The sequence below is a fragment of the Heterodontus francisci genome, chromosome 41 (assembly GCF_036365525.1).
Source record: "Heterodontus francisci isolate sHetFra1 chromosome 41, sHetFra1.hap1, whole genome shotgun sequence".
NCBI lineage: Eukaryota > Metazoa > Chordata > Chondrichthyes > Heterodontiformes > Heterodontidae > Heterodontus > Heterodontus francisci.
In genome coordinates this window covers 11,690,834-11,716,321 of record NC_090411.1, presented here as the reverse complement: position 1 = coordinate 11,716,321, position 25,488 = coordinate 11,690,834, and the positions used below count along the sequence as shown (strand labels likewise).

General features: G+C 44.7%; 1 protein-coding gene across 3 annotated transcripts in view; it reads left to right on the top strand.

Moving 5' to 3' along the window:
• Window positions 1–25,488, top strand: part of LOC137353249 (NLR family CARD domain-containing protein 3-like) — a 91,531-nt gene that overhangs the window by 28,965 nt on the left and 37,078 nt on the right. For all 3 annotated transcript variants that reach the window (XM_068019324.1, XM_068019323.1, XM_068019322.1), the window contains exons 4-7: window positions 5,856–7,683; window positions 16,333–16,419; window positions 17,248–17,334; window positions 21,310–21,480. In XM_068019324.1, the coding sequence (XP_067875425.1) occupies window positions 5,856–7,683; window positions 16,333–16,419; window positions 17,248–17,334; window positions 21,310–21,480 (2,173 nt within the window). The remainder of the gene's footprint in view (window positions 1–5,855; window positions 7,684–16,332; window positions 16,420–17,247; window positions 17,335–21,309; window positions 21,481–25,488) is intronic.

Genomic DNA, 25,488 nt, shown 5'->3' with positions numbered 1-25,488 from the left:
TTCTCCATGTTCCTGATCTTTGACCTCCCTGCAGATATGGAAGGAGTGTACCTGCATACTTGTTCAGACGACAAGCTCTACAATCTGTCCAGATTGAAAGTGAAGACAAAAATACAGCATATCTTGATCAAAGAACTCCTCTATGCTGACAATGCCATACTCGTCTCCCACATGGAAATTCAGCTACAAAGACTCATGGATTCTCTCTCCCATACTGCAAACCCTTACGATAAGCATCAAGAAAACTGTGGTTATGGGACAGGGTGTCACATCTCCACCCTCGATCACACTAAACAGCATTCCACTGCAAGTGGTTAGTAAATTCTGCGACCTTGGGTCCAAAGTGACAGACAATCTGACTCAAGGCAGAACTCGACACACGCACAGTGATCACGAAACATGCATGGAAAAACAACAAGCTGACCCTTAGGGCCAAGATGCTGGTTTATGAGGCCTGTGTTCTCAGCACCATGAAGAATGGACAGCTTACAGCTGTCAAGAAAGGAGGCTCAACAATTTTCATCTTCGATGTCTGCAGAGCATTCTCGGTGTCTCATGGAAGGACAAAATCGAGACTGTGTTCTCAAAAGCAAATCTCCTGAGTATGCCAGCACTCGTCAAAGAAGAGGTCATTTTGCTGACTCGGGCACGTTGGCAGGATGGAAGACGATGCATTCCCCAAGGTATTCTGTATGGGGAGGTAGACGGAGCCAGAAGAGCAGTAGGATGCCCAAAGTCACACTTCAAGGATGCCTGCAAGTGTGACATGAAGGCCCTAAAGATTGATTTTTCATGCGTGGGAGACACTAGCCAACAACAGAGGGAAATGACAACATTACCTGTGGGCCTGTGTGTGCCACCATGACGATCAGTGGCTACAGCAGCCTGACAGCAGGCACTAACACTGAAAACAGCACCCACATCGAAACCTATTAAACACCTTATATGTGGCATTTGTGACAGAACCTGCCTCTCACGGATTGATCTCTTTAGCTATCAGCAAAAGTGCGTCATGTGTAACTAGTCCATCGCCAATGGATGTGTTAAATGTCCATCATCTCATGTAGATGGAAAGAGGCCGACAAACATCCAACTTTCCTTAGTGCCCTAAAACGTTCTCTCGTGACCTTTTTTTCCTAAACAGCATTACAAACCATTTTACAGATATGAATTTCATGCTGACGTATGGTATCTAGGTGCCAGTGCCTACCTGACTGATCGATGCAGGAACAGTTGGCTGCAGAGATACCTCCTCGCCCTCAGTGTTATGTGGAGATATTGTGTTCTGTCTATCCTTGTCCCGAATTCTGATTGCTGGATTCCACCTTTAGCCTAGAATTGTTTGCCAGATGTAACCTGGGCCCAGCCTAGGAAGTAAATTTAAACGAATTTGCCGTGCGGCAAACGAACTGGTTTGAGTCAGCCACCTCGCCCTTGAAGGTAGTGGAGGATATAATCGGTCAGGGTGTAAAATGATGGGCAGCCAGATTCCATCAGTGTCCCACCTGGAGGTGGGGTAGGTTAAATTTAACCCCTTAGTGTCGAACCTCTGCTTCTTATGGCATCTCAATATCGAGCAGTAGCTTTTGGAATGGTGCCTGCTGCTGTAACTCACTGCCCCCATTCATAAAAGATGGTCGCAGTCAGGAGAAAACCTCTGAGCACTGGTCGGCACGAATTCAGAACTGGGCTCAGGACATGTAGTGCCCAAAGGAAGCATTTCCCATGTATTAAAATATCATAGCCATGACATGGGGCTTGACATGGTCATTATATATGTTGAACTTTATATTTTCACTGGGGAAGATCAATAAGTGAAATCCCCCTGTCCTAGAGGTAAAGTTGGACATGGGCAGGGACACAAAAACAGGTGATATTGCTTTGGTCTCCAGTAATACGCTCTGCCCAATATTCAGTTCCATTAACTTAAGTAGAAATGAATAAAAAGTGCGCCATAAAATGGCAGACAATGGGATTCCAATTGTTTTGCACTGCCATGAATTTTCAATCCCAGGATCCCCACCCCGGTTTATATATCAACTGGGAAAAGGCCCTGCCTGTTATTGTGTCACCAAGCTTTCTTTGAGTAATTGCTGTAAAGTATAAATGAGCAACAAAACGTGACACAGAAACATTGGCGAGTAAACAGGTCCATTTGTATTTGATCATATGAGTACCTTAATCTGAACTATATAGGTTAGGACCAGGGATAATTCCATTTATTGGTTTTATTAACATCGACAGAAATCAGTCACAGGTTATATGTCCATGCTTCCCAGTAGGATAAACCCTCAGGGTCTGCCAAGTACTAAACAACCCAGGCGAGTCCTCAGTATGGAAAAGAATTAATCAAAGTGAGCCTATTCATACACCACGCTGGACAATGTCAGACTTGCTTTAAACCTGCCAATTCTGAAATTATTGTCTTGTGAGTTTTATGTGTCATAGTCTGGCAAAATTTCAAAGTTAAAACTCTCATCCTCACTTTTAAATACTCCAAGACCTCGCCTCTTTCTATCTCTGTAACCTCTTTCAGCTTTGCAACCCTTTGAAATCTCTGCACACCTTCACTTTTGGCGTCTTGCACATGCCCAGTGTTTATTGTTCCACCATTGGCGACCATGACTTCTCCTGCCTAGATCCTAATCTCTGGAATTTTCCCCTAAGCCTCTCTGCTTCTTTATGTCTCTCTCTTCATTTAAGATGTGCCTTAAAAGCTACCTTTTTGACCAAACTTTTGGCCATTTGTCCTATTATCTCCTTATGTGGCTCGGTATCAAGTTTTGTTTGAAAACGGCTTTGTGACGTGCCTTGGTACCTTTTACTACACTTAAACGCGATATATAAATGTAAGTTATGGGGTTGGCCATTTATGATGAGGCGAAATTTCTTCACTCAGAGGGTTATGAATCTTTTGAATTCTATACCCCGGGGGGGTGGGGTGGCTGTAGATATTCAGTCACAGAATATCTTTGTTGTGTGTACACCTTTAAGAGGTATGGCTATGTTATCTTGCCAGCAGTGTAGGAGCTGTGATGTAACACACCATGTGACCTCTGGGTTGGGGGCAGTCTTAAGTAAGTACCTGTGCAGTGAAGACCTGTCTGTACATGCAGAACCATCCTTAAATAAAGAGTCCATGTTACTGTGTTACCGATATCATCTTGAGCAGTCAGTGCTTTGTGTATATTAGCAGCTAACACAAGACGCAACAATCTTCAGAACTGAAATCGATTGTTGGATAGTAAGGGATATTGAGATAGATCGGGAAAGTGGAGTTCAGGTAAAAGATTAACCATGATCATATTGAATGGTGGAGCAGTGTCGAGGGACTGTGTGGTCTACTCCTGCTTCTAATTCCCATGCTCTTTTGGTCTTAAGTTGTTGTTGTGTCATATGTTACACCAGTTGATTACAATGTCGTACCATATACACTTCACTCTCATTGTAAGTTTTGTTTACGTGGAAGATAAGACAAACTTACATGGTTATAAACATTACACCTTAATAGAATGTTGGAATGTGGGAACATTGGGTGGGAAATTTGGATCCACGGCACTGCTGGAGATGGGCGCTAGGGAAGTCAGTCACCCTGCTGGGGGTGCGGGCTTCACCGCCAGTCGCTTCTGGCACAGCCAGCATGGCACATCGTCTGGAGAAGGGCACTGGTGCAGACGTGCCCTGTGTGCGCCAGAAGTTTGTGAACTCATGATGTCACACAGCCCTACCGGCTGTTTGACATCCAAATGCTAAATTTGGACCAGGCAGGTCCATTGGATGAATTCACTTGTCAATCACCAAAGATCCAGCATACAGCTGCAAGAGGGGCCCAGCATGAGCTGTATTTAAAGGGCCAGGCACCCAACTTGCAAGTAAAGTAATTTAGAATAACATCTGCTATTGCAAAGACTCAGGAAGTACTGTGGAATGTTTTTGAATGTATTATGGCACATTCCTGGATTTGATAGGGAGTGTTATTGCATCCTCATGGGATGGCAGACAATTTGGTGACAAAGGCTGCAGTGGAGGCAGCTTTGGCTGAGTCTCTGGGTCTACAGCACGACAAGGAGATGGAGCAGAGTCTGCGGAGCAGGTAGACTCTGTGCCATCCCCTCTGCTAATTGGAGCTGGACACCTCCATGCTCTTTGACAGTGACAGGAGGCTGTTTGCCAGGCCTTGTCAATGCACCCAGCTTCTTGGTGTACATGGCCATTTGGCACCCTATTGAGGTCCTTAATGAGTCCTCTGCAGCAGAACTCACCGTTCGGGGTGATAGCACAGGAACCATCCCTTCACCCTGGGTTGGTTGCAGCCCACTTTTGCCTTGTGCCTCACCGTGTGCTGATCCCAACTCTATACTGGCTCTAAGCTGGTGGCTGTTAGTGTCAGATCCAGTGATGGGGCCTCTTCATCAGTGCTGTGCTGTTGCTCTCTCTCCTCCTCCTGGGTGTGCTGTGGATGGGCAAGTGGCAGTTTTTGGGTGTCTTAAATCAGAAAATAAGAAGGGGAAGGTTGGGATGAGGGAAGTGGGGTTGGGTGGAAAGCAAGAGGTCCATGGTGACAACATCAGCAGCTTATACATCATTCCAGAGGATGAGGGCGAGCTGGGAGTTAAGAAGTGGAATAAAGTCGGAACGTACCATCATTGCCAATGTTTTCAGGCTCTGTTGCAGCCGTTCCAATGATGCAGGGAACCATCTCTTCTGTAGGGCTCAGGAGATGCAGATGTCCTCGTCCCCTGTGCCACCTTGCCCTGCAACAGAGAGGGCAGAATGTTAGTGAATGTGTCGTGCTATGTTTGGTTGATGTGCCAGTCATTGCTGAATAGCTGGAGGTATGGGGAGGCAATGGGAGGTAAGTTTGAAGCTGGCAGCATGGATAGGTGTCTGAAGGTGAGGTGGAGTATCTGAATGTTAGGTGTGAGTCCTGAGTGTCACGGAGTGAGTGATGTGAATGTGGTGCTTTGAGCATTGTGAGAGGTTGGAAGTGTGGTGGGTAAGGGATGTCATGTAGATGAAGATGCATTCACTGACCTTGACCACCCGTGTGAGGCCATTCGTCTTCTTCTGGCCTTGCTGCCAGGTCCTTGGGCCCAGATGCCAGGAATTGACTTCCTTGGCCACCTACTCCCACTCCTTCATGAGATCCTTGAGGGCCTCCTGGCCCTCCGGGAGAACCATGGTGTCTCTCCTCCTGTCCACCTCCACTAAGGCCTCCAGCACTGCATCCATCACTCTGGAGCCCTCTCTCTGCCCTGGTGTTCCATTTTCCTTCTTTAGAATCGCAACAACAGTATTCAGCAGCAGCTGCCTGAGATTCAGTGCAGCTTCCCTTTAAGAGGGACAGACTGCCTTTAAAGTCAAAAGGCTGGCTGCACCGTGTGCTGACACACTGCTTGGCTCCCTGCTGAGCGCTGAGGCAACCAGCAGCACAGCAGACGGTCAGTCTTATGCTACAATCAGGTGGATGAGGTGGGAGCACCAAATTTTCCTGCTGCTTACCTACACTGGAACCAGTGCGGGCAGGTTATGAATCATGACCGCATACACGTCTGAATAATGGTGCAGTCCTCTTATCTCCAACTAACTGTAATTCTTAGACAAACCCTTTGCTGTTTTTTAAATTGCATGAAGCTGACACCTATTATTCACTTAACATTCTCCTGTGCAATCTTAATGACCTAACCTAAACCACAACGATGTACACTAACTTCTGTAATGGTAAGCTATTTTTCCTAATGCCCTGCAAACTATTCTACAATCGACATAAAACTAAGCAGGCACTATGATAGGATAACGCTCCTCTTTATTTACATCCAAAAATGAAATGTTTTTCCTGTGCCATTCCCAAACAGAAAATCCACAAAGGCCTGGGGACATCACAAGGCTTATTGATAATCACAAGAAGGTGCTGAGGGGAAAAGTCCAGTACATCATCGAATACACGAGCAAACCTGGTGAAAAAGTCCTTTTAACCGAGAAATTCACCAAGCTGTGGATAACAGACGGCGAATTCAGAGCGATTCCCCAAAGGCATGAGGTGATGGATATCGAAGCTATGTCCAGGCAGGACATGTCTGACGCCCCTTCTATCGACTACACTGAAATATTTAGCTGCTCCCGTCAGCTGTCCAGGCCACCTAGGACCATCTTAACCAAAGGATTGGCGGGAATTGGGAAAACCATCTGTGTGCACAAGCTGGTTCACGACTGGACCACTGGCTCAGCAGCCTTGGACTTTGACTTCCTATTCATGTTTCCATTCAAGGAACTCAACCTGCTGACTGAAAGCAAACTCAGCATCAGCCAACTGGTTCAGAGGTATTACCCACACATTGAAGAGGCAGCGTCCCTGTTAAAGAACCCCCAGATCAAGTGTCTCTACATCTTTGACGGGTTGGATGAAAGTCACCTCAGCTTGGATTTCAGTAAGAGCCCGGAATATGGTGACGTTGAGCACCCGATGCGACTTTGGGTTCTTCTGGTCAACTTAATCAAAGGAAACCTGCTTTCCCATGCCTCAGTTTGGATCACATCCCGCCCTGGAGCTGCCCGCCAAATCCCAGCTCCTTACATTGACAGGTTGACAGAAATCCAAGGATTCAGAGATCAGGAAATAGAGGAATACTTTCAAAAGAAATGCAAAGGAAGAGCAGATAAGATTCTGTCCAACGTGAAGCGACAACCCAGCCTGTTCACCATGTGTTACGTCCCAGCCTTCTGTTGGATTCTGGCTACGGTCCTGGAACATGCCCTGAAATCCTCCAGTGAGACAGATATCTGCGAACAAGCCCCTAAAACCATCACAGAAGTCTACAGCAACTTCCTGATTGTGATGATCATGTATCACCAAGAGAAGCAGGGCCACGGGGTAAGTGAGAGGGAGAGGATCAGTGACTTGTTGCAAGCCAAGCGCCCAGCGATCCTCAATCTGGGGAAGATGGCTTTCCACGGCCTGAAGGCCCAGAAGCTGGTCTTTTATCAAAAGGACCTGGAGTCATTTGGCGTGGACTTGTCTGTGCTTTGTGATGGATTTTGCAAGGAGATCCTTTTACAGGAGGAGCCCATCTTCCAGCACAAGGCTTACGTCTTCATACACCTGACGATGCAGGAGTATTTCGCTGCCTTGTATGTTTTCCTTCTGCATCACATGGGCCAGCGCCCAAATCCGCTGGTGACTGGGTCGATGAAGAAGATGCTTCAGCTGTTCTCCCGTCCCACCTTTTCTGATGTGTGCAGAAGTGCATGTAAGAAAGCGGCTTGGAGCCAAAGTGGGCACTTGGATCTGTTCCTTCGTTTCCTGTGCGGCCTCTCAACAGAAAAGAATCTGCAGCTTTTGCAGGGTCTGTCAGCCCAGAGCGCCAGTGGAGGGGAGGACACTGCACGGACTGCAGCCTACATTAACAGAACCTTACAGAGGGACATTGCTCCAGAACGATGCCTCAACCTCCTCTACTGCTTAAACGAGTTGAACGATGGCTGTATAGCCGACAAAATGAAGGAGTCTCTAAGGGAAGGAGCACTGTCCATTCAAGACCTGCAGCCTGCTGAATATTCAGCCATCGCCTTTGTACTCCAAGCGTCCAGCTGTGACATGGAGGAGTTCAATATAGCAGATTACAGCCTGTCCGATGAACTGCTGTGGAGGCTTCTCCCTGTCGCAAAACTATTCAGAACAATAAAGTACGTTATTTCCTAAACCATTCGAATGAATTCATCTCAGGATCCCTCGGTGTGCAGACACACAGATGTAGATGTTCGATGTTTAGCTGCACTTTCCGATATCAATCTGGCCTTTGTATGGTAACTTCGGGGCACAGTGGGTTTGCTGCACCTCGCTTAGGCATGTTCTGACAGGGAAAGAGAAGGTTGAGAGGTGTTATGAGAGCTGTTTTAGTATTCTGAAGGGACGAGACAATGTAGGCCAAGGCAAGCAGTTTCACCTTTCCTGGAACAGTAGAACCAGAGGATACAGCCTGTACTTGAAGGGGGTAGATTCAAAACTCACTTGTGGACACAATGTTTCAGTGAGAGCATGTGGTCAATCTATGAAGCAGAGTCACTAGGGGAATGGTGGAAGCAGGCACCATTGTTTCATTCAAATGCAAATTCAACAGATTTCTTTCAGATAATAACATTTTGGGATCTAGTCTATAAATAATTAGAGACATGACATGATCAGAAAGAGGTCTAGGGTTCACCTGGTCTTCAGTAACAGGGTTTTAATTTAAACACACCGTGTTTTTAGCTCCCCCTTGGTGAATCCTTATAGAGTCATAGAGTCGTACAGCATAGAAACAGGCCCTTCGGCCCACCGCGTCCATGCCAACCATAATGCCTAGCTATACTAATCCCACCTGCCTGCATTAACTCCATATCCCTCTATGCCTTGCTCATTCAAGTACCTGTCCAGATGCCCCTTAAATGTTGCTACTGTTCCTGCCTCCACCACCTCCTCAGGCAGTTCATTCCAGATACCCACAATTCTTTGTGTGAAAAATTTACCCTTTTGATCCACTTTAAACCTCTTCCCTCTCACCTTAAATCTATGCCCTCTAGTTTAGTCACCCCTACCATGGGAAACAGACTCTGGCTATCTACCCTATCTATGCCTCTCATAATTTTATATCATGTCCCCTCTCAGCCTCCTTTGCTCCAGGGAAAACAGACCCAGCCTATCCAATCTCTCTTTATAACTCAAGCCCTCCAAACTAGGCAACATCCTTGTGAATCTTTTCTGCACTCTCTCTAGCGAATCACATTTTTCCTGTAGTGCGGCGACCAGAACTGCACACAGTACTCCAAATGCGGCCTAACCAACGTTATGTACAACTGTAACATGACATCCCAACTCTTGTACTCAATGCCTGGGCCGATGAAGGCAAGCATGCCATACACCTTCTTCACCACCCTGTCTACCTGTGTTGCCACTTTCAGGGAAATATGTACTTGCATCCCAAAGTCTCTCAGCACAACAACACTCCCCAGGGCCCTGCCATTCACTGTATATGTCCTGTCCTGGTTTAACTTCCCAAAATGCAACACTTCACACTTGTCTGCATTAAATTCCATTTGCCACTCCCTTGCCCACTTTCCCAGTTGATCTATATCCTGTTGTAACCTTAGATAACCTTCTTCACGGTCCACTATACCACCAATTTTGGTGTCATCTGCAGACTTACTAATCATGCCCTTTACATTCACATCCAAGTCATTTATATATATGACAAACAACAGAGGGCCCAGCACCAATCCCTGTAGCACACCACTGGTCACCGGCCTCCAATCTGAAAAACAGCCCTCCACTACCACCCTCTGCCTCCTATCACCAAACCAATTTTGTATCCAATTTGCTAGCTCACCCTGGATCCTATGTGTTCGAACCTTCTGGACCAGCCTACCATGCGGGACCTTGTCAAAGGCCTTGCTAAAGTCCATGTAGACATCGTCCATTGCCCTGCCCTCCTCAATCCTCTTGGTCGCCTCCTCGAAAAACTCAATCAAATTCGTGAGACATGATTTCCCACGCACAAAGCCATGCTGACGATCCCTAATCAGACCATGCCTTTCCAGATGCATATAGATCCTGTCTCTCAGAATCCCTTCCAATAACTTTCTCACCACTGATGTAAGGCTCATCGGCCTGTAGTTCCCTGGCGTATCCCTGCTGCCCTTCTTAAATAAAGGCACAACATTAGCTATCCTCCAGTCTTCTGGTACCTCACCTGTGGCTAACGATGATACAAAAATCTCTGCCAGGGCCCCAACAATCTCCCTTGCTTCCCAAAGCATCCTAGGATACACCTGGTCAGGCCCTGGGGATTTATCCATCTCAATGCACTTCAAAACCTCCAATACCTCCTCCTTTGTAATGTTGATAGGCTCCAGGATATCGGTGTTCCCTCCCTTGAACTCACTAGCTTCCATGACCTTCTCCAGGGTAAAAATGTACGAGAAATATTCATTTAAGACCTCCCCCATTTCCCCTGGCTCCACACATAGATTGCCACACTGATCCTTAAGGGGATCTACTCTCTCCCTAGCTACCCTTTTACTCTTAATATACTTATAGATTCTTTTAGAATTCTCCTTTATCTTATCTGCCAAGGAAATCTCATGGCCCCTTTTCACCCTCCTAATTTCCTTCTTAAATGTAGTCCTACATCCCCTATACTCCTCGAAGGACTCGGTCAATCCCAGCTGCTTATACCTGACATATGCCTCCTTCTTTGTCCTGACCAGACCCTCAATATCCCTCGTCAACCAAGGTTCCCTAAACTTGCCAGCCTTGCCCTTTCATCTAACAGGAACATGCCGGCCCTGAACTCTTCCTATCTCACTTTTAAAAGCCTCCCACTTGCCAGACGTCCCTTTACCTGTAAACAGTCTCTCCCATTCAACTTTTGAGAGTTCCTGTCTGATGCCATCAAAATTAGCCTTCCCCCAATTTAGGTCTCCAACCTGAGGACCAGTCCTATCCTTTTCCATAACTATCTTGAAGCTAATAGAGTTATGGTCACTGGTCCCAAAGTGCTCCCCCACTGACACATCAACCACCTGCCCATCCTCATTTCCTAAGAGGAGGTCGAGTGTAGCCCCTTCTCTAGTAGGGCCATCCACATACTGCTTCAGAAAACTATCCTGGACACACTTAACAAATTCTTCCCCATCTGATCCCTTAACATTAAGGCAGTCCCATTCAATATTAGGGAAGTTAAAATCACCTACTATTACAACCATATAATTCCTACACCTATCTGTGATTTCCCTACATATATGCTCCTCCACTTCCCTCTGACTATTGAGGGGCCTATAGTATAATCCCATCAAAGTGATCACCCCTTTCTTATTTCTAAGTTCTCCCCATATGGCCTCGGTGGACATTCCCCCCAGGATATCCTCTCTAAGTACTGCCGTGATGTCCTCCCTAATCAATAGTGCAACTCCCCCTCCTCTCTTACCTCCACCGCTGTCACGCCGGAAAGATCGGTACCCCAGAACATTGAGCTGCCAGTCCTGCCCATCCCTCAACCACGTTTCCATAATAGCAATATCACAATCCCATCTATCGATCCATGCTCTGAGTTCATCTGCCTTACCAGTAAGGCTTCTTGCATTAAAGTAAATGCTGTTTAGCCTACCAGACCTTCCACGCTCCCTGTCCTGCCCCTGCCCGGCCTGCCTACTGGACTTGCTTGCTTTAACCTCTACATTTGCCTCAACTATCTCATCCGAGAGACTACTACTTTGGGTCCCACCCCCCCTGCAAGACTAGTTTACACCCTCCCGAGTAGTGCTAGCAAACCTCCCCGCAAGGATATTGGTCCCCCCTCTAACTTAGATGCAACCCGTCCTTCTTGTACAGGTCACCTCTGCACCAGAAGAGATCCCAATTATCCAAATAGCTGAAGCCCTCCAGCCTACACCAGCTCTTCAGCCACGCATTCATTTGCCAATCCTCCTATTCCTACCCTCACTAGCACGTGGCACAGGAAGTAATCCTGAGATTACAACCCTAGAGGTCCTGCTTTTTAACCTTCTGCCTAACTCCCTATATTCCTGCCTATGTCGTTAGTACCAATATGGACCACGACCTCTGGCTGCTCACCCTCCCCTTTCAGAATGTCCTGCAGTCGCTCCGAGACATCCTTGACCCCAGCACCAGGGAGGCAACATACCATCCTGGAGTCTCGTTTGTGGCCACAGAAACACCTATCTACACCCCTTACGATAGAATCCCCTATCACTATAGCTCTTCCAACCCTTTTCCTCCCCTGCTGTGCAGCAGAGCCCTCTGTGGTGCCACGAGCTTGGCTGTTGCTGCTTTCCCCTGGGAGGTCATCCCCCCCCCCCAACAGTATCCAAAGCAGTATATCTGTTTGAGAGGGGATGGCCACAGGGTGCTCCTGCACTACCTGCCTGCGCCTACTACTCCGTCTGGTGGTCACCCATCCCTTTTCTGCCTGTGCAGTCATTACCTGCGGTGTGACCACCTCACTAAACGTGCTCTCCATGACGTCCTCAGCATCGCGGATGCTCCACAGTGCATCCACCTGCAGCTCCAGCTCCGTAATGCGGGTAGCCAGTAGCTGCAGATGGATACACTTCCTGCACACATGGTCGTCAGGGACACTGTATTATCTTGACCTTCCCTTTTGAAATCTGATTGGCTTCCAGATGTTTTCCTATTATATTTGAATAAAAATTCCATTATTTTTCCTACCACCAACCTTAAGCTAACTGGTTTACAGTTTCCTGGACTTGTTCCATCGCCCTTTTTAAATATTGGAATAACATTAGCTGTCCACCAGTTCTATTGCACTTTTCCCTTTTGTATGTATTTAGATATTATATATCTTTCTGCTATCTCTTTAACTTTTAATATGCTTGGATGCAATCCATTTGGAGCAGTGGTTTTATATTCCTGAAGTTTGATTGGTTTATCAGTTATCTCCCCATTGCTATCTTTAATGTTATATCTTTTTGATTTTTTAAAATCCCTTCTTTAACTGTCATGTCCATGGTAAATATAGATGTGAGGTAACTATTCGATATTTCCTCCGTTTCTCTGTCATTACCTGTGAGTTTATCTTGTGCATCCCTTTGTGACCTGAACCAATCCTAATTTTTATTTTATTATTTAAGTGAAATAGAGTACTTTTATGTTCATTAATAATTTAATTTGTAGTTCATCCATGCTTTCCTTTTCAACTCCTTTCCCAACTTCATTATATTTACTGTTGCCATCCTCTTCTTTATTGTTTACTTTTTAAATATAGTTTCAATGTTGAACTTTTCTCTTCATTCATCCACAGTGTTTCATTGAGCTAGTTTGTTCTTATTTTTCAGCAGAATATATAATTCCTGAACTCTAAAATATTTCCATTGTGTTCCCTTTGTCTTTCAACATTTTTTTTGCAAGTCTACCCTCCCTAGTTTCATTCATAACACATTAAAATTAGTTTATTTTCCCTAATATATAGTCTTTGTCTTACTTGTATCCTTTCTCAATCATCATTTTAAACTTTTTTATATTATGATCGCTATTGCCTAGATGTTCCTCTATGCTTACTTCTCTTATCTGGTTCATTTCTCTCTATTACTAGTTTCAGCAGTAGGTTCTTTCATGTTGGCCTTCTCATATACTAGGTAAGAAATTAGTCCTGAACACACTGTAAAAATTCCATTCTCTTTCACCTACCTCGTATTGCCAGTTTATTTGGAGTACTTGAAATCTCCAATGATTATTATTCCATGCCTTTTACTCATTTCATAGATTTTATTACATATTTCTTTCTCCACTTCCTTTCCAATATTAGGTGGTTTGTAGTATACCCCTATTAGTATGATTGATCCCTTCTTATCCATATGGATTGAGTTAAAATATTTAATTTCTATCTTAATGTCAATTATGTCCTTTTCTCTACTGTTATTATGTTATCTCTAATTGGTACAGCTACCCCACCATCCCTATCTTTTCTAAATACGTAATATCCTACAATATTTAACTGCTAGTCCTGTTCTTTATTAAGCCATGTTTCAGTTGCTTCTTCTGACTTCTTGTTATGAATTACTGCCTTCAGTTCCCACATTTAGTTTCAGATGGTGTGTATGTTGCTATACAGGCAATTTAATGTGTTTTTGTTCTTTAATTGTGTTCGATAACTGGATCTACCCTCTGGCTATTTATATTACCTCTGTTCCTGACTTTTACTATCTCCTATTTATTTTATCTTCGGGATCATGTTATTTTCCCCAGAGCCCTCCCTTGTTTTATTAGTTTAAAGTCTTATTCCTAGAGTCATAGAGTTAATCAGCACAGAAACAGGCCCTTCGGCCCACCGTATCTGTGCTGGCCATCAAGCACCTAACTACTCTAATCTCATTTTCCAGCACTTGGCCCGTAGCCTTGTATTTTTATTTATTTTATTTATTTATTTTTATTTAGAGATACAGCACTGAAACAGGCCCTTCGGCCCACCGAGTCTGTGCCGACCAACAACCACCCATTTATACTAACCCTACACTAACCCCATATTCTCTACCACATCCCCACCACTCTCCTACCATCTACCTACACTAGGGGCAATTTACAATAGCCAATTTACCTATCAACGTGCAAGTCTTTTGGAGTGGGAGGAAACCGGAGCACCCGGAGGAAACCCACACAGACACAGGGAGAACTTGCAAACTCCGCACAGGCAGTACCCAGAATCGAACCCGGGTCGCTGGAGCTGTGAGGCTGCGGTGCTAACCACTGTGCCACTGTGCCGCCCACTATGCTATGGCGTTTCAAGTGTTCATCTAAATACTTCTTAAATGTTGTGAGGGTACCTGCCTCTACCACCTCTTCAGGCAGTGTGTTCCAGATTCCAACCACCCACTGAGTGAAAAGATTTTTTCCCTCAAATCCCCTCTAAACCTCCTGCCCCTTACCTTAAATCTATGCCCCCTGGTTATTGACCCCTCCGCTAAGGAAAAAAGTTTCTTCCTATCTAACCTATCAATGCCCCTCATAATTTTGTATACCTCAATCAGGTCTCCCCCTCAGCCTTCTCTGCTCTAAGGAAAACAACCCTAGCCTTTTCAGTCTCTCTTCATAGCTGAAATGCTCCAGCCCAGGCAGCATCCTGGTGAATCTCCTCTGCAGCCTCTCCAGTGCAATCACATCCTTCCTATAGTGATGTGCCCAGAACTGTATACAGTACTCCAGCTGTAGCCTAACTAGCGTTTTATACAGTTGCATCATAACCTCCTTGCTCTTATATTCTATGCCTCGGCTAATAAAGGCAAGTATCCCATATGCCTTCCTAACCACTTTATCTGCTTGTGCTGTCTTCAGTGATCTATGGACAAGTACACCAGGATCCCTCTGACCCTCGACTCCCTAGGGTCCGACCATCCATTGTATATTCCTTTGCCTTGTTAGTCCTCCCAAAATGCATCACAACACACTTCTCAGCATGCTGAGAACCATGTCTGGTTCTGTTGTATAGATAGACTTTATTATCATTGTATCCTTTGACCACCAGGAAGGCAGATAGTGAACTAGATGTTCACTGGAGCCTCAGCTTTTTGTCGAACAATTCCTTTGTTCTAACAGATACGAGGGTCAAAAGCAAATTACAATCAAATTGTCTCAACTGGTTCCCAGGAGATATGGACTCAAGGGACCATGAGAGCTTCCACAATACCTGCTCTTGGGCTTGGGAGTGTTGATGGTTGGGAATGGATATGGGTGAAATGAAACATTTGTGCAGTTGGAGTTATATGGATTTATAGCATTAAAAGGAATTCCCTGAAGTCCTTGGTGATAATTTTAGCTGTGGGTAATGTCAAATTGGCTGCCCACCCTGCACCACAATTGAATTGCCCCAGTGACTTCAATAGAACAGCAAATTGAATGTGATGTATAATGGATTTTATACCAGTGGTGAAAGCTAACATTACTCTCTATATTAGCAAAGTTATAAATATAATGGAAAGTTTTCCTTTGTTTTTGTTTCCAAAATCACAAGTTATTCTACAATGATGATCTGGGGATTTCGCTGGAAATTGCAATCAGATTAAGTCTTCCAATATCTTTATTATGTTGGAACATATCAGGCATGAAAATCTTCTTGGGTGGGAGAGCAAAGCAGATGATGATGCATTGATTGCTTGATTTCTCCTGCCATAGGAACAGTGTGCTTGGGTTCAAATATATCAACTTACTTGCTATGTGCTGCTGATTTCCTACGTTGGTTACTTCTAGTGAATTCGAAAGTGCCCTACAAGAGAATCTTGCTGAAATTACAAATGTGCAAAATGTTCTCAAATGTCTTTCAGTTTTCAGACTTTCTGCCATATTGAAAAACTGGCGTCAATTAGACGAATGATGGGAAAGGATTCCCTTCTTGTTCAATGCAGTGCATTGCCTTCACCACGTCTGCCCTGGTCAGTTTCTTAATGTGTGAACATTTTGTTAAAAATATGGAACCAGAAATAGCTACAAAATCCTCCTTTTCCCCTTGTCATCAACCTAAACGTAATTCTGCAATGTTAACCCAAATAAACACAACACTGCAGGCCTTCACAATAATGAAAGCCTTCGATTGCTGGATTCAAACTTAAAAGTCTGTCTTTATTTTAATGAAAGAATTAACCAGTTTAACTAAAAATCAAGGTATTTATTAAAGCAATGGGATACAGAAGTCCAAACCAAAGCTGTTAGTTTTGACACACTAATTCAAAGGGCGCAAATTCAATGGCTAAAGTAGTTATTTGATGACTGTAGGTTTTTACTTTGATTAAAAACTACTAATATATAATGTTCTTTTTCTGTAATACCAGATTAGTGCGAAAAGACGTAACAGACCATCTGGTGAACTTTCTTGGTGCCCTCCTGATTTTATCCAGAAGTCAAGTGCAGGAAATTCGGTAAGACAATGTCAACCTTTAGCAACAGTTAAGCTGTGAGATGATCCAGTGTCTTTCAAAGTAGGTGCCACAGTGGTTCTGTTTTCATAACTGTACAGAACAGTGGGTCTGCTTTCAAACCAAAGGCAATTCCTTACCATGAAGTGATTTGGGGTTAAGGTCACTGTAATTTTATAAATTAAGGTCAATGGGGAGAAAGTTTCATCTGTTGGAGTTTCTATCACAGAGCAGGAGAGTGGGGGCATGATGGTAGGACAGTCGAGTACACAGAGATTCAGGCTGGGGTTTTACACCCCATTCCCAGGAGTGGGCCGGGAGGCGGTTGTGGTGGGGGCGGGGGGGATAAAATCGGACCGGATGGCGAGAGTTGCTGTGCCTATTGCCTAGCTGTCCCTGCTGGTATTTTACCAGCAGCAGGGAAGGTGGCAGGGGCCACTTAAAGCATTTTACCAGTGGCGGATGGGCACTTCATCACCCAGGTAAACCTAGTGACCTCCTTGCGGGCTGCGGAGCCCTCCTGATCAGGTAGCCTGTGGTCCACAGAGGGCCCCTTCAGTGACACAGGCTGCCCCCTGCTGGAACAAACCCCTGCTCTCGCGATCAACTCCCCCCGCACCCCACCATGCCCCCTCCCCACCTCGCTTGGGCCTGGCTGATTGACCCCGGTGAGTTCTGACCTCACGTCTCTGGCCTCCATCGCTGGCTGGCTCCAGGGACTGCAGCAGTGGCACTTGATCAAACACCTTTGAATTAGATTTAATTCTATATCAAGGATCTATCTGGGAATAGAAAGAATTCTTTTTGTCTGAATTGTTCTAACTTTTTCAGGCTGGAAGATACTGAAGTCAGTGATACGGCAATGAAACAACTGTCTGTAGCCTTAAGGAATCCTAATTGCAAATTGCAGAAATTAAGGTCAGTGAAATCAGAAAATAAATTAATTCATGCACATCAGTGAACGCCTGTGGAGAAAAAAGACAGTTTTAAGAGTTTGGGCCAGGAGTGGACGATACCGAACAGGAAACACAAGCATCTTCAACCAGAAAAAAGGGGTTAGAAGAAACACAATGATGCAATCAGAGAGGGAGTTAAGGAGTCAATTAGAGAGGGCATTAAGGAGCCAATTAGAGAGGCAGTTAATGATCGAATCAGATCAGAGCAGCGTTAATGATCCAATCACTGCGGCAGTTAATAATCCAACCCAAGAAGAAGTTAATGACCTAATTAGAGAGAGTGTTAATAATCCAATCATAGAATAGGGCTACTTCTTGATAGAAAGGATAATATCACATGCAATGATAGAGAAATGGCAGAAATATTAAATAATTATTTACCTTCAGTGATCACCAAGGAAAGAGGAGAAGACATTGGATGATGAGGTTAGAAATGAGATAACTACATTTAAAATAAAAAGAGGAAAAATATTGACTAATATGATAATATAATGAAAGTACGATAAACTAATTAAATTTAAAGGGCATAAAACCCCTGGTTGGGAGCGATTACATCCTCGGGAAGAGATAGCAGAGGCATTTCCTCTGGCCAAGTTGTTGGTTACCTGCCCTGGTGTCTCCTTGTGTGGCTCAGTGTTAAATTTTGTTTGATAGCACTCCAGTGATGTCCTTGGGGCTTTTGTACCATGTTAAAGATGATATATCTGTAGTGAATTGTTATGGTGTCATGCGCTAGCGGGAGTAGAAATAGGAAGATAGGGAGAATCAATGCTTGGCTTGAAGCATGGTGCAGGAAGGAGAGCTTCAGATTCTTGTTGCATTGGAACCAGTTCTGGGGCAGAAGGCACCTATTCAAAAGGGACAGATTGCATCTCAACAGGACTGGGACCAATGTCCTCATAGGGAGGTTCACTAGTTTGGTTGAGGAGAGTTTAAACTAAATTGGCAGGGGGATGGGCATCAGCATATAGAAGTAGAAAAGAGGAATAAGTTCCATAATGTGAGAGTATTAGACAGTACTGGAGAAGGGAGTAGTTCCAGATTAGATAGGAGCAGATTGAGAAGGGCTACGAGAAATGCAAAGATAGGATTACAATGCACAAAGTGTGGTGAATAAGGTTGTTGAGCTACAAAACACAAATGGTCATATGGGAATATGATGTAGTGGCAATAATGGAAATGTGGCTTAAAATGGTGTGGACTGGGTGCTTAATACACAAGGATATAAAGTGTTCAGAAAAGATAGAGTAGGAAAAAAGAGAGGTGGGGTGGCAGTAGTGATTAGGGAGACAGAGGAGAAAGAGGGGATATCCTTGAGGGGGCACGGACAGAATCCATTTGGTTAGAGCAGAGAAGCGAAAAGGGTATGATCATGTGACTAAGGGTATTCTGTAGGCCTCCAGATAGTGAGAGAGAGAGAGAGAGATAGAGGAGAAAATCTGCAGGGAAATGAGAGAGATGTGCAAGAACTATAAAGTGGTGATATTGGGGGATGTTAATTACCCAAATATTGATTGGGATAATTTTAGAGTAAAGGGAAAGGAGGGGGAGGAATTTCTGGATTGTGTTTAGGAGAACTTCCTTGATCACTATGTTCTTGGGCCAACTAGAAAGGAGGCATTGCAGGATCTGGTGCTGGGATATGAGGTGGGCCAAGTAGACCAAGTGTTTGTAGAGAGCACTTGGGTAAGAGTGATCATCATATCATAAGGTTTAGACTTGGAATGCAGAAAAGGAAGGAACGATATAAGGTCAAACAGTTAGGTTGGAAGAGGGCTAATTTCAATGCGATAAGAAGGGATCCATTCAGGATAAAATGGAACCAAACACTGACAGGAAAAACTGTAACAAAACAATAGGTTATCATTAAGGCACAGGTCAACAAGGGCGATAGATAGGGGAACCAATAACAGAGCTCCTTGGATGACGAGGGAGATAGAAATTATGATGAAACAAAAAAGAGGGTGTATGATCATGTCAGGTGAATTCTTAAAGTGAGAACCAGGCCTAATACAATAAGTTGAGAGGGAAGTTGAAGAAAAATAAGACTGGCAAAGAGAGAATATGAGAATAGAATGGCAGTCAACATAAAAAAGAACCCAAAAATCTTCTACCAGCATGTAAATAGTGAGCAGGTAGTAAGAGATAGAGTAGGACCTATTAGGGACAAGAGGGTAATATATGCTTAGAGACACAGGGCAAGGCTACTATATTTAATGAATACTGTTATGACCGAGGCGGGAGGAGTGCACTGTTAATTCAGTCCCACTTCTCCACAGGTCACAACATATTCTTTAAAATGTTCCCACTTGTTGAAACAATCAACTACACTATTTTCCCCAGAATAGAACACACTAACCACTACTGAACAACAACATTTACAGTTTATTATAAAAACAAGTCTTAACTAGTAACAAAGTAAAACAATATCACATTGATCAGATTTTTAAAAACTCCAACATTAAATTTTTAAAAGTCCCATTTTCTACCGTAACCAATTTTTACCTTAGTCCCTTCACACTCACACACACACATATACCGGTTAACTGAAAAAGTAAAAAAAGGATTTTTAGATCAGAGCTCCATTACAGACAAAAAAAACACACACAAGCAGATCACTTGCCCACCCCTGAAAAATAGCAGATGAGACACACTGCACCATACTGGCACACAGTCCAACCTCCAAGCATATGTAGACAGAAACTTTAGAATCTTCCAGAAATTGGTTCTCTTCAGGCAGCGTTGAAAGTAATTTAGCAGGCCTTCTTGAAAGACAGGAAACAAAACAAATTCACAGTGAACTTCACAGAGCCTTTTAGGGAATTGTGGGAAAGTGAGCTGGGTTGTAGTCTTCTGTTCTTCCTTGGAATTGTCTCCTTCTTCTGTCCCTTTTTGACACTTCAGCAGCACTTGACTTTTAAAAAGCATTCAGCAAGAATCTGGTCTCTTCCTCCAGAAGGTAAAACACACACACTGACACACAACCAAACAGTTTGGCAGTTTTCTGCCCACCCAGATGTTCTCTGTTGCTACTGGGCTTGTCCAATCAAAAGAATGCTTGTCAGTTTTCTGCCCCCGTTGCCAGGGTTTCTGCTCATCTTAGCCTGAGCCATGTGACAAACAGTAACACTGTTGCCAATCCCGCTCTCTCACTGTCCTTAATGGCTTCCTTTTTAAAACAAAAACCTGATCCATATTTATTTAGCTAAACGATAAATTCCTTTTTAAAAATTATTTTTAACAAACAGAGTCACTTTCATAACAATACTTTGTACTGATACTTACTAAGGAAGAGGAATCTGACAAAATATCGGCAGAAGCGGAGAGAGTAGAGGCAATGGATAGGGTAAAAATTGAGAATGAGTGGGTACTGGAAAGACTGGATATGCTTAGGGTAGATAAGTCACCTGGTCTAGATGGCTTGCATCCCAGGTTGCTAAAGGAAGTGGGATGAAGATATCGGAAGGGCTTGCCATAATCTTCCAAACTTCCCTAGATCGGGGGGAGGTGCCAGAGGATTGGAGAATGGCAAATGTGACACCCTTATTCAAGAAAGATTGTTAGGAAAATCCTAGCAACTACAGGCCAGTTAGTTTATCTTCAGTGCTGGGTAAGGTTTTAGTTTGATTGCTAATCTTTTAACTCTTCACAATGCCCGGGAATTGTCTTACAAAGTGGAATTGCTCCAAAACGAACAGCTGATAGGTCACCGAGTGCATGTGCAGGTGACATGCCCTCAGTACTAGGGGCATCTTACCTGCACTCAGACTGGAGAAAGCATTGAAGTCCTCTTAGTTCGTTACTGTAAACTGTAAATCATTCCCATTTTATAAATGTCAGTATGCAACATCAGCTCGGATTAATCCACTGCCATATTGGGCAATGGAACTTGTGTCAGTTGATTCCCTGTTTGATCATTTGCCTCATCTCTCCACAGCCTGTCTGGTACCTTCTTCACTCATAAATCCTGGGAAGATCTGACCACTACTCTCAGGAAAAAACAGACAATATCAACTTTAGATTTAAGCTACACCTTTCCAGACCATTCTGCAATCGCTTTGTTGGCTGCTGCCCTGAAGGATCCCAAGTGCAAACTACAAACGTTAAAGTAAGAGCTACAAATCCATGCACTACCATAGTCTCTGTAGCCATTGGGCTATTAAAGGGATATCATTTCTGATCCAATGCTACTTTATAGTAGCTCTCTCCTCCGACTTCCTTCCACCTCCCCTTTGAACTCTGCTCAGGTAACCCACCTCCTGAAACTTGGTCTTGCCAACTTTAATATCTTAATCACTGACAGTGTTGACTTGATCACATCTAGATTTCTTTGCTCACTTCCAATCCCATTACCCTGAGCTGCTGCAGCTGGGGAAAAGTGTTCCATTCCCACTGAAGCTTCGAATTCTCATTGGGTAATGAACCCGGCCAGGTGTTAGATTTAGATGTAGGTGAGCACTTTGGTGATAGTGACCACAATTCGGTTAGGTTTACCTTAGCGATGGGCAGGGACAGGTATATACCGCAGGGCAAGAATTATAGCTGGGGGAAAGGAAATTATGACGCGATTAGGCAAGATTTAGGATGCGTAGGATGGGGAAGGAAACTGCAAGGGATGGGAACAATCGAAATGTGGAGCTTATTCAAGGAGCAGCTACTGCGTGTCCTTGATAAGTATGTACCTGTCAGGCAGGGAGGAAGTTGTCGAGCGAGGGAGCCGTGGTTTACTAAAGAAGTTGAAGCGCTTGTCAAGAGGAAGAAGAAGGCTTATGTTAGGATGAGACGTGAAGGCTCAGTTAGGGCGCTTGAGAGTTACAAGCTAGCCAGGAAGGATCTAAAGGGAGAGATAAGAAGAGCAAGGAGAGGACACGAGAAGTCATTGGCGGATAGGATCAGGGAAAACCCTAAGGCTTTCTATAGGTATATCAGGAATAAAAGAATGACTAGAGTTAGATTAGGGCCAATCAAGGATAGTAGTGGGAAGTTGTGTGTGGAATCAGAGGAGGTAGGGGAAGTGTTAAATGAATATTTTGCATCAGTATTTACAGTAGAGAAAGAAAATGTTGTCGAGGAGAATACTGAGATTCAGGCTACTAGGCTAGATGGGATTGAGGTTCACAAGGAGGAGGTGTTATCAATTTTGGAAAGTGTGAAAATAGATAAGTCCCCTGGGCCAGATGGGATTTATCCTAGGATTCTCTGGGAAGCTAGGGAGAAGATTGCAGAGCTTTTGTCCTTGATCTTTATGTCGTCATTGTCGACAGGAATAGTGCCGGAAGACTGGAGGATAGCAAATGTTTTCCCCTTGTTCAAGAAGGGGAGTAGAGACAGCCCTGGTAATTATAGACCTGTGAGCCTTACTTCGGTTGTGGGTAAAATGTTGGAAAAGGTTATAAGAGACAGGATTTATAATCATCTTGAAAAGAATAAGTTCATTAGCGATAGTCAGCACGGTTTTGTGACGGGTAGGTCGTGCCTCACAAACCTTATTGAGTTTTTCGAGAAGGTGACCAAACAGGTGGATGAGGGTAAAGCAGTGGATGTGGTGTATATGGATTTCAGTAAGGCGTTTGATAAGGTTCCCCATGGTAGGCTATTGCAGAAAATACGGAAGTATGGGGTTGAAGGTGATTTAGAGCTTTGGATCTGAAATTGGCTAGCTGAAAGAAGACAGAGGGTGGTGGTTGATGGCAAATGTTCATCCTGGAGTTTAGTTACTAGTGGTGTACCGCAAGGCTCTGTTTTGGGGCCACTGCTGTTTATCATTTTTATAAATGACCTGGAAGAGGGTGTAGAAGGGTGGGTTAGTAAATTTGCGGATGACACTAAGGTCGGTGGAGTTGTGGATAGTGCCGAAGGATGTTGTAGGGTACAGAGGGACATAGATAGGCTGCAGAGCTGGGCTGAGAGATGGCAAATGGAGTTTAATGCGGAAAAGTGCGAGGTGATTCACTTTGGAAGGAGTAACAGGAATGCAGAGTACTGGGCTAATGGGAAGATTCTTGGTAGTGTAGATGAACAGAGAGATCTTGGTGTCCAGGTGCATAAATCCCTGAAGGTTGCTACCCAGGTTAATAGGGCTGTTAAGAAGGCATATGGTGTGTTAGCTTTTATTAGTAGGGGGATCGAGTTTCGGAGACACGAGGTCATGCTGCAGCTGTACAAAACTCTGGTGAGACCGCACCTGGAGTATTGCGTGCAGTTCTGGTCACCGCATTATAGGAAGGATGTGGAAGCTATGGAAAGGGTGCAGAGGAGATTTACTAGGATGTTGCCTGGTATGGAGGGAAGGTCTTACGAGGAAAGGCTGAGGGACTTGAGGTTGTTTTCGTTGGAGAGAAGGAGGAGGAGAGGTGACTTCTTTCTTTTGGGCCTCCTTATCTCGAGAGACAATGGATACGCGCCTGGAGGTGGTCAGTGGTTTGTGAAGCAGCGCCTGGAGTGGCTATAAAGGCCAATTCTGGAGTGACAGGCTCTTCCACAGGTGCTGCAGAGAAATTTGTTTGTTGGGGCTGTTGCACAGTTGGCTCTCCCCTTGCGCCTCTGTCTTTTTTCCTGCCAACTACTAAGTCTCTTCGACTCGCCACAATTTAGCCCTGTCTTTATGGCTGCCCGCCAGCTCTGGCGAATGCTGGCAACTGACTCCCACGACTTGTGATCAATGTCACACGATTTCATGTCGCGTTTGCAGACGTCTTTATAACGGAGACATGGACGGCCGGTGGGTCTGATACCAGTGGCGAGCTCGCTGTACAATGTGTCTTTGGGGATCCTGCCATCTTCCATGCGGCTCACATGGCCAAGCCATCTCAAGCGCCGCTGACTCAGTAGTGTGTATAAGCTGGGGGTGTTGGCCGCTTCAAGGACTTCTGTGTTGGAGATATAGTCCTGCCACCTGATGCCAATTATTCTCCGAAGGCAGCGAAGATGGAATGAATTGAGACGTCGCTCTTGGCTGGCATACGTTGTCCAGGCCTCGCTGCCGTAGAGCAAGGTACTGAGGACACAGGCCTGATACACTCGGACTTTTGTGTTCCGTGTCAGTGCGCCATTTTCCCACACTCTCTTGGCCAGTCTGGACATAGCAGTGGAAGCCTTACCCATGCGCTTGTTGATTTCTGCATCTAGAGACAGGTTACTGGTGATAGTTGAGCCTAGGTAGGTGAACTCTTGAACCACTTCCAGAGCGTGGTCGCCAATATTGATGGATGGAGCATTTCTGACATCCTGCCCCATGATGTTCGTTTTCTTGAGGCTGATGGTTAGGCCAAATTCATTGCAGGCAGACGCAAACCTGTCGATGAGACTCTGCAGGCATTCTTCAGTGTGAGATGTTAAAGCAGCATCGTCAGCAAAGAGGAGTTCTCTGATGAGGACTTTCCGTACTTTGGACTTCGCTCTTAGACGGGCAAGGTTGAACAACCTGCCCCCTGATCTTGTGTGGAGGAAAATTCCTTCTTCAGAGGATTTGAACGCATGTGAAAGCAGCAGGGAGAAGAAAATCCCAAAAAGTGTGGGTGCGAGAACACAGCCCTGTTTCACACCACTCAGGATAGGAAAGGGCTCTGATGAGGAGCCACCATGTTGAATTGTGCCTTTCATATTGTCATGGAATGAGGTGATGATACTTAGTAGCTTTGGTGGACATCCGATCTTTTCTAGTAGTCTGAAGAGACCACGTCTGCTGACGAGGTCAAAGGCTTTGGTGAGATCAATGAAAGCAATGTAGAGGGGCATCTGTTGTTCACGGCATTTCTCCTGTATCTGACGAAGGGAGAACAGCATGTCAATAGTCGATCTCTCTGCACGAAAGCCACACTGTGCCTCAGGGTGACTTAATAGAGACATATAAGATAATCAGAGGGTTGGATAGGGTGGATAGTGAGAGTCTTTTTCCTCGGATGGTGATGGCAAACACGAGGGGACATAGCTTTAAGTTGAGGGGTGATAGATATAGGACAGATGTCAGAGGTAGTTTCTTTACTCAGAGAGTAGTAGGGGCGTGGAACGCCCTGCCTGCAACAGTAGTAGACTCGCCAACTTTAAGGGCATTTAAGTGGTCATTGGATAGACATATGGATGAAAATGGAATAGTGTAGGTCAGATAGTTTCACAG